At 43.5% G+C, this 8872-nt stretch overlaps 2 protein-coding genes across 2 annotated transcripts in view; both read right to left on the bottom strand.

Annotated features, from left to right (window-relative positions):
* Positions 1-1673: 1673 nt before the first annotated feature.
* LOC123046960 (zinc finger CCCH domain-containing protein 30) lies at positions 1674-7009 on the bottom strand. The gene is made up of 4 exons (XM_044470420.1): positions 6640-7009; positions 3415-3627; positions 3205-3329; positions 1674-3117 (listed from the first exon to the last, which is right to left on the bottom strand). Exons 1-4 carry the CDS (start codon positions 6694-6696, stop codon positions 1905-1907), a joined length of 1608 nt encoding a protein of 535 aa, XP_044326355.1. The 5' UTR covers positions 6697-7009; the 3' UTR covers positions 1674-1904.
* A 974-nt stretch (positions 7010-7983) lies between these two features.
* The window catches only part of LOC123046962 (PHD finger-like domain-containing protein 5A), a 2897-nt gene continuing 2008 nt past the window's right edge, over positions 7984-8872 (bottom strand). The window contains exon 2 of the mRNA XM_044470422.1: positions 7984-8561. Coding sequence (XP_044326357.1) covers positions 8209-8541 — 333 coding nt within the window. The 5' untranslated portion in view covers positions 8542-8561 and the 3' untranslated portion in view covers positions 7984-8208. The remainder of the gene's footprint in view (positions 8562-8872) is intronic.

Here is an 8872-nt window from a genome sequence, read left to right as displayed (position 1 = left end):
CTTTTTTAGGGAAAAAACCCTTCGGAGTTTGGTTGGGCTGGTTCGGGCACATCACATGCGTGCGCTCATCGCCGGCCCTAGCTCACGCGACTAGACGTGGGGGCTGCTGCGGTGGACGGAGACCAAGCTAGACACGAGACGCTTCCGTGCGGGTTCGGTTGGACGCGCACGACGTGCCTGGTCCGCTGCACCGACGACGTGCATGCTGCAGAGCGACGTCGCCGTTCGTCCCGTACGTGCTGTGCGCGAAGCTGGCGGAACGATACGAGTACGATGGACACGCAAAATCGCGCATGGATCGGCCGCTCGCTCAGGCAGCGTGCGTGCCAACAACGTGCGTACGTCGCTACCCGGAGCAGTTAGCCGGTACAGACTATCGGAACACTCACGACACGCACGGACGCAATCACGCAATATTGATTGGCTGATCTAGATTAGATAGTGACCAGTAGCTAGCTAAGCTAGACACGGTTAACCTAGTCATCAGCCCAGCATGCTCAAGTGCATGTGCATGCATGCACTACGTATACGTAAATAAATACGCTGGTACGTACGCTTTCCGAAATCCGAATTGACTATCGATCTAGTTGTATGCACACATAATAGCCATGCATCGCGATGACTTGCTACGTATACGATGTGTACGAGAGTAATTAAACCGCGATGAAGACATGACGAAAAACATGTAGACATCTCATGAGGAGAATGCACGTGTTTGTTTCTCGTCCGGGTGAGGGTGAGCCATGCAAGACGGAGAGAAAAATCTACTCCCTCCGTTTCCATATATACAAGTCTTTTTAGAGGTTTCAAAAACATACGAATATATATAGACATATTTTAGAGGGTAAATTCACTCATTTTGCTCCGTATGTAGTCCCTTGTTGGAATATCTAAAAAGACTTATTAGATGTACATATTTCTGAAATTGGCGTGCATTACATTTCTTCAAGACCCAGACATGATTTACTTTCTTCGAGCCAAAACATGGTGCATATTACCAAGTTTATATAGAAAACTATGAACCTTTACAAATCAAAACCATTAGATTTGTCACAAGATATATTTCTATATGATACAAATTTGGTACTGAAAAAGGCCATATATTTCTTATAAAGTTGGTCAATGTGTTTGACTTCACAAAATATCTACTTACTCCAGGTTTTTCAGTCCGAATATTAGTTGTGTTTGAAACCAAAATTTATGTACCTTGACAAAAATATATAGAAAAAATATTAACACATACAATACCAAATCAATGCCATTAAATTCATCATTGAATATATTTTCACATTATATAAATTTGTTATTGTAATTGCTCATATATTTTTTCTATAAACTTGGTCAAACTTTATAAAGTTTGACTTCAATGAAAGCTAATATGCTGACTAAATTAAAACAACGGGAAGTAATATGCACAGGAGAATAACATAGTTCAAAGAAAACAAATGTAATTTAAACTACTTCTAACTCAAATATAAAGTGATTGGTTCATTGAAATAAGCAATTATCATTATTGGTCCTTTTGTTGTCTAATTAAGTTTTCACATAAGTTAAAACTGTCCCGTAAGAAACTATTTTTCACATAAGTTAAAACTGTGTCTAGTAAAAAAACAATTTCCACACAAATTAAAACCAGAACAGTCTCCACTAACGCAGCATCAAACTAGCCACGGTTTAAGTGCTTCAATAACGGTGTATAATGGTTCAGTAAAAATCTGAGCTCCAATATAAGATGGAAGTATTTCCCTTCCAGAACATCTTTTTTGGCTATAAAAAGGAGAAGGCAGGCTACTGGGAGGGAGTCAACAGGACAGGGAGCTGGCGTCTGCAATATTTACTGAACCATGCATTTGAAAAGATATTGAACCAAAGAACAGTCAAAAACTTGAATAGCAGCCCACAGCTCAATTTCGACCAGTTATTCTGCTGTCTAACTTTATCCTTTTCGAGCCGTTTTGTTGCTCCTGCTGCCTTGAAGTGGCAGATGACTCATGTAGAAACGTGCAATTAGCTCCGTTGCGACACCCTCTCGGGCCGTTGAAGTAGGCACATGGTCTTGTTGGCCTCGTTTTCGTATCTCTGTTCACCATAGAAGCACCGTTCATAGCATCAATACCATTAGTTTGGGGAGGAGCAGATTGATGGTACATTCCAAACTGCCTTCCATGTTGTTCAAATGATTCCTGCCTCTCACCACCATGTTGATGGATGAGGGTTTTGTAATAGTTGATAGCCCTTGGTGGAGCACCTGAAAAATTCATAGCTGGACTACTTGAACCCGGTGGATAACTCATAGCTGGATTTGAACCCGGTGCATGACTCATAGCTGGATTTGAGCCCAATGGATGACTCATAGCTGGATTTGAACCCGGTGGACGACTCATAGGTGGATTTGAACCCGGTGGATGACTCATAGGTGGATTTGAACCTGGTGGATGACTCATAGGTGGATTTGAACCTGGTCGATGACTCATAGCTGGATTTGAACCCGGTGGAAGATTCATAGCTGGACCAGAACCGGGTGGATGATTCATGGGAACAGGAGGATATCCTTGAGGTGGTCGATTCATCATTGGCCGTGGGGCCATTGGAGGTGGCAGGGTGGAATTTGTGTTCTGGAAAGTTGTCATATGATTGGAATATGAGGCAGGGGCAGTCATTGTCATTTGGGGGGGTGGACACGGTGGCGCTGGGGCAACAACAGAACTACTAGTAGATTGTTCATTTCTAATTTGGTTGTATTCTTTCATTAACCTCTCAACTTGTACAGGATCACTTAGTATTTTAACAAGTAGATCTCGGTCAACCATACTTCCCTTTTGGTTGCTCTGCATTATTGCAGTGTATGCAGCAGAGGCTGCAGCCAACACATCAGCTTCAACGCCAGTGGATCCACCAGGCTGCTGTTGTGCAGGAGTAATTGGAGTATTTGACACTTGCAGCGCATTGATTTCTGCAGGGCCATAGTTATCAGACTGATGGTAATCGTTTGGTTGCTCAAGCAATGGTCCTTCCGACTGATCTGAAGCATCATCATCTTCGACAGGGATCACAGGAACCAATGGGGTTCCGGAGTCATCATAATGAGAGTCTTTCACATCAGGAGAAACAAATGGGCTGGATTGGCACAAAGAGCTTATATGAATACCAAATATGAAGCGTCAAAAAGGAGAATCTGTAAACACATATGAGAAGCTTGCTTACTTTGGAGGAATGTTCGATGCACGTGGATAAATAGCCTCAAGCACTCCAAACATTCTCTCATTTTGTACAGCAATCTCCGTGCTTTCTTCTCCAGAGGCAAGGTGCCAGTTTGGATTCAGCAATATCTGAAACCAATATTAGAAAAATGAGACGATATTGAAAATATCTAGAAAGTTTGTGCAACACGGCAGTCTAAATCATGAGTCTTACATGTGGTGGGCATTTCCACCTAATAAGAGGAATTTGAGATATGTCAATTTTGAGGTCATTGGCTGGCTGCAGTGACTCAAAACCCGGAGGCAGGGAATCATCTGAACTCGGGCTAGCTGCATGCATTAAGGATGCTGAGCCTTTTGCTTGGAGATTGTCTTGCGGTCTTAATCCAGCTTGAGAAGGGGAATCCTCAGATATGAACAGCCTTACCTGACAGATTAACAAATATGTCAAGTGGTGTTAATATTTACATTTTACAATGTTTTAGTGACAGGAAACAAAAAATCTACGCTAACTCACTGCGTTCGGATAATTACTATACAAAAACTGATACAAAGCACACCTTGAACCTAATTAACTATTCTCTTCAGGACTGACACATAATATATGGCGCTAAAAATGGGCTTGGCTATGCACTACCCATAAAAAAATTCTTGAATAGGGAAGGTGTACGACTGACTGTATATCCAACTAACAATATTTTACAGAATAAGAAAATAGCCAATGTTTATGGACAAATAATCGCATACTGTTTGTTCATTGCATAGATGTGATGAATGGTGTCTATAAAATTTAGTCGGAATCAGGTAAGAGATATGATTTTCTTCTAACACTTCACAGAATCCCGATTCAGGATTTCATATAATTCTTAAGAAATTAATAGTAGCACAATCAGGGCACTCTGATCTCAAGAAAATTAATATTAGCACAATCAGGGCACTCTGATATCAAACAAGACAAAATGAGATTTTGAGGAGCGGTTCCGTGAAATATTAGTGCAGTTTAGACCTTTTTTTCAATGTAAATCAGGTAATATAGAAGATGATTTTCTTCAGTCTTACCACAACGTATGTTCAGGACTTTATACTATCTATAGCAAAAGAAATGTAGCTCAATCAAGGTATTCTAATGTCCAAGAAATTTAAAGCAGATTTTGAGGACAGGTTCTGTCATATATGATAATACCAGTAAAATTCTATAGGCAGGACAACCGCTTGAGATTTTTATATGGATAAGTAGTGCAAGCTAAGAAATGATGCTAGATACCATGAAGTGAAGGCTTTCAACAACAGACACTGAAAATTATATAAACGATTTACACATAGTGCAGCAGCAAATGGATTGATATGACTAGAACAAAAATACATATATGCACATTTTCCTGTTATCGCAAGCATGTGCTGTAAAGCTGTAACGAATGTGAGCCAAGAAAGATATGCATGATCCAGGGAGTCAATGACTAGACTTATCAACCAAAACTTAGCATCATAGTGCATAGCACACATGTGAAAGGCTGATCTATGAGCGAAAAATGGAGTAATGGCAAGCATGAGTGCAAAGTAACTTTTTTTTGCGGGGAGAGTGCAAAGTAACTGACAAGACAATAATCAAGCAATGACAAGTACAAACAAGAAATCTTTGGTTTTGCAGATATCAAAATGCAATCACTTAGGGATGGTAACTGAGAAGACAAGCTTCCATATAGTAGTTGTATATAATGGTCCCTTGGCTTCAGCTAATAAATGCATTATCTCATTAAATAATGGTATCTCATGCTGAACAGATGAGTAAAATGAACTTCACCATTGGTACTTTATAGCATATACAAAGAATTTTGCTAAACCATGTCTCAAATAAATGGCCATCTAATGCCTCTAGCTCCAAAAAAACAATGTGATAAATTATAAGAGCTTCACATGGTTTAACAGGACAAACATCGTTCTTTTCCAGAAAACAGGAGAACCTAGTGAATCACTAATTTCTGAATGAACTTAAATTAAAATGGTGTCATCTGTTTGTTTGCATTCTTTTTTTACTATAGGCTGCATCTACCCATATCTTTTGTTTTCTGCATGCTATATTCAATTTCCAATGATTAAGCTCAGACATATTACCAGTCCTCCAGAACAAACATGCTGCTGGGCTATTGTGTTTATTTTTGTGTAAATCTAGATTCTGTTGCATTCTAAACTTCAAACATGTGCATTAGCACAGGCTATGCATACTGTTTCTGTATTATAACTTAATTTGTGTAGACAGACAGTGATAATTTGACGAGCTGGCATTAATATTTAGAAGTGAAGCATGAGATATATTCTGTATTGTGAATCTAAAAATTTAAGGGTAACAACTCCCGCTTAAATTTTTTTTGCAATGTTTACTCAAGGCTTTTGTCCCTGCTGGAGATCATGAATTGTAAACTATGAAATGATTGTCAGCCATCAGTGACAGTGTTTTGCATGCATGATAGTACACCGACCGATCACTAGTTATTATTATTAATAGAGAGAATTTGGATATATGGTATACACTATAGTTTGAACATGCTTAGTCAGCAAGAAAAATGTAACTGCACACGCCCGAGTTATGTGAATCCACTAATGATACCACGTGCTATACTGTTGTGCTAGGTGGTAGCAATATTCAGCATAATGTTGTGGGAATACTGCTTCATATATGTTGGCATTGGCTCATGAAACAGGATAATGTTGAATCGACACTTAACTAAACCAACTATTCGTTAACCACAGAGAATGTTGAAACAAAAGATATACATGATAGCGAAGCAAGATTAAATGTGACATATTTTTGTCTAAAATATATGCTATATGATACTGTAAAACACCAAATTCCCAGGAGGTGTCATGTGGTTACTAGATGCAATCTTGCATATTTTGTCAAGTGTTCCACACATCATTCATATTACAAGTTCTGATTTGCTCATCTCCCCCACATTGTCTGCATCCTGATGCCTTTTGATACAGATATATGCAGGGGTGGTTCGATTAATCGCATTTTTTCTGTCTGTCGGTTAACCGCGCACTGAATTTATCTGCCATGAGCGCCGGCATCCGTGTCAGCACCGCCAGCAATGCCGCCAAGTTTGCAGAACGAAAATCCACATCTCATTCTATTCCGCTGCGCTCATGGGATACAAAACCTACATGCATCGTCATCGTTTGTTTTTATACACGGCGGCTCTCCACGCATCTCGCATCTCAAAAGAGAACAAAACAAAAGCGATCCATACAGCAAGATCGCGCATACCACGCAACGACAGATTAATTAGACCGTTCAACAAACAAGAGGAAACCAAGCAAATCCGAAATCCGCAGAGGCGACGGACGAGTCCTCGAGCGCGAATCCGTGTCGGCCGGGGCGGATGGGTTGGGAGGGATGGATTGAAACTAGCATCATCAGGTGTTTTGTTGGTGGCAGTACCTTGCAGAGGCTGGGTCCGGTGGCCCACGAAACGCGCCGCGACCGCCGCGACCCCATCGTCGCTACCCCCCGCAACAAAACCGAATCGAATCCGATCTAGACGAGACGAGACGCGCGCGCGGACACCCTGCGCCGCGGCGGCGGCAGGGCGGTCGACGGAACGGACGGACGGGAGAGCTCGCAGTCGGGGCCGCCTAGGGTTAGGCCCCTCCCCGTCCCGGCGGCGGCGGCGGCGGCGGCGGCGGATTTGGAGAGGAAGGGGGAGGGGGGAGGGGACGGGAGGTGGTGAGGAGGCGAGCGAGCGAGGAGGAGGATGTGGTGGTGGCTGGCGTCGGCACCGCTCTGCCCGCTGCCCCTTTTCTTATTTGTCGTCGCGTCGGTTTGCGTTTCTTTCTTTTCCCCCTTGTTTTTCTCCTTATAAGTTCGCAGCCTCCCACCCCACCGAGCCGAGATCGGCACCGCCACGATTTGATTTAATCCCAACACAGACCAAAACCTAACCTAACCCGACCCCGAATCCAGTCCAGCCCGGTGTGAATTTACCAGATTACCCTCCACCTATCAGCCTGCCCTAAGGGCAAATACGTAATCACGCCGCCACGATCCGTAACCGGTAGGTCATGCAATACGGCACGTAATAGTTTTACTAGTAGCATAAACTTGGTTAGCAGATTGAGCAAAGTCCATGAGACGTACTACTACGTACTTTGTGACAAAAACGCATTAGTCGAAGGTTAGCGTTTTAAGGAGGCGTACTGGACAGGAGCTCCTCCTTGACAGGGACTTGTGACGACGACGACGACGACGATGATGATAAAAGCGCACAGTTTGGGTGGGTTCCTGCCATCATCACGGTGGCTCTACTGTATTTTCAGTGTGCCTGTGCTGTGCCCCCCTGAATTTGATTCGCTGACTTTGTGCCTTATTTTACTTTATCATCTCAGTCTCAGCCTGGGGCTTTCATTCATCAACTTTCGAATGCTTTGCTGGTAACAGAGGCAACCCTACGTGGCTACATGTATGTAACCTCCACCTGAAGAAACCAGAAACCACAATCCTGTGGGATCGCTGTGAAGCATCTTCAGAGTTCTGAAAGCCGCGACACAAGATTCTGGAAATGCCTAAGCGCTACCAGTGCCCTGCCCACAGGCTCAACCACGCAGACCGGACACTGATCAAAGTGCTACTACTTCCAGCTGGTTCTATGATAAGCACACTACTGGGCGCCATCAGCTGCCAGCTTGCTTCATTTCCAGATAACAACCATGTCACGTCGCTGCAACTTGCAACGGCCAAGACAACGACACGGCACGGGAAGCCAGTCATCGCAATCCACATTCCAAGTCAACAACAAACAGTCACGGCGCATATCACCACCGCATAACCAGTTGAGAGTCTAGCTAGACTCACTTAAGAGTTAAGACCATACATCAGAAGCAGTTATCACAGATAATCACCAGGGATGTATTCTCCAATCAGTACAAAACCATAATAACACCAATACAGTACAGCGCTGTTCGTCCGGCCAGCCTACTCTTGGTATCCATCAAATGGTGCCAGCATGTTCGTCTATCGCTTCTTAAAACCGTACTTCTTGCGCTCGTAGAAGAGGTCGGTCTTGGCGCTCCCCAGGTTCACGATCTTGGGGCACCCGTCGCGGTCCTTCTCCTGCTGCGTGCACTCCTTGCAGTAGTAGGCGTCCGAGATGCCCACCCCTCCGCAGATGACGCACCTCCCCTGGAACGACCCGTAGTTGCACTCGTCGCAGACGCGGACGAGGGTGCAGGGGCGCACGTACGAGTCGCAGATGACGCACTTGCCGTCGCACTTCTCACACAGGCGGCCGATGGCGATGCCGGGCTGCTTCCGGCACATGATCAGATCGGGGTGATGCTTCGCCATGGCTGTCGGATGCTGCTATCCTGTGAAAACCAGAAGCATGCTGCTTATCAGAATCTAGTCAATCTTAAGCTGTCAGCAAAAGAAATAAAATGGTGAAGCATCCCTAAGAGAAACAGAACGGTTAATTCAGTTGACTGCAGCATTGGATGTAGCATCTCAAGAAGCAAACTGCTAATGGTTGCACTCACAAAAGAAATAAAGTGATGAAGCATCCCAACAAAAAGCAAATTGTTAATTAGGTTACTGGAGCTTTGGATGTAGCATCTCGAGGAGAAGCAATTTGTTGATGCACTTTATTTGTTGAACTTGCAACCACTGGCAACTTACGTGT

Source organism: Triticum aestivum, chromosome 2B, assembly GCF_018294505.1.
Source record: "Triticum aestivum cultivar Chinese Spring chromosome 2B, IWGSC CS RefSeq v2.1, whole genome shotgun sequence".
In the NCBI taxonomy this organism is placed as follows: Eukaryota; Viridiplantae; Streptophyta; class Magnoliopsida; order Poales; family Poaceae; genus Triticum; species Triticum aestivum.
This window is presented reverse-complemented; position numbering and strand designations above follow the sequence as displayed.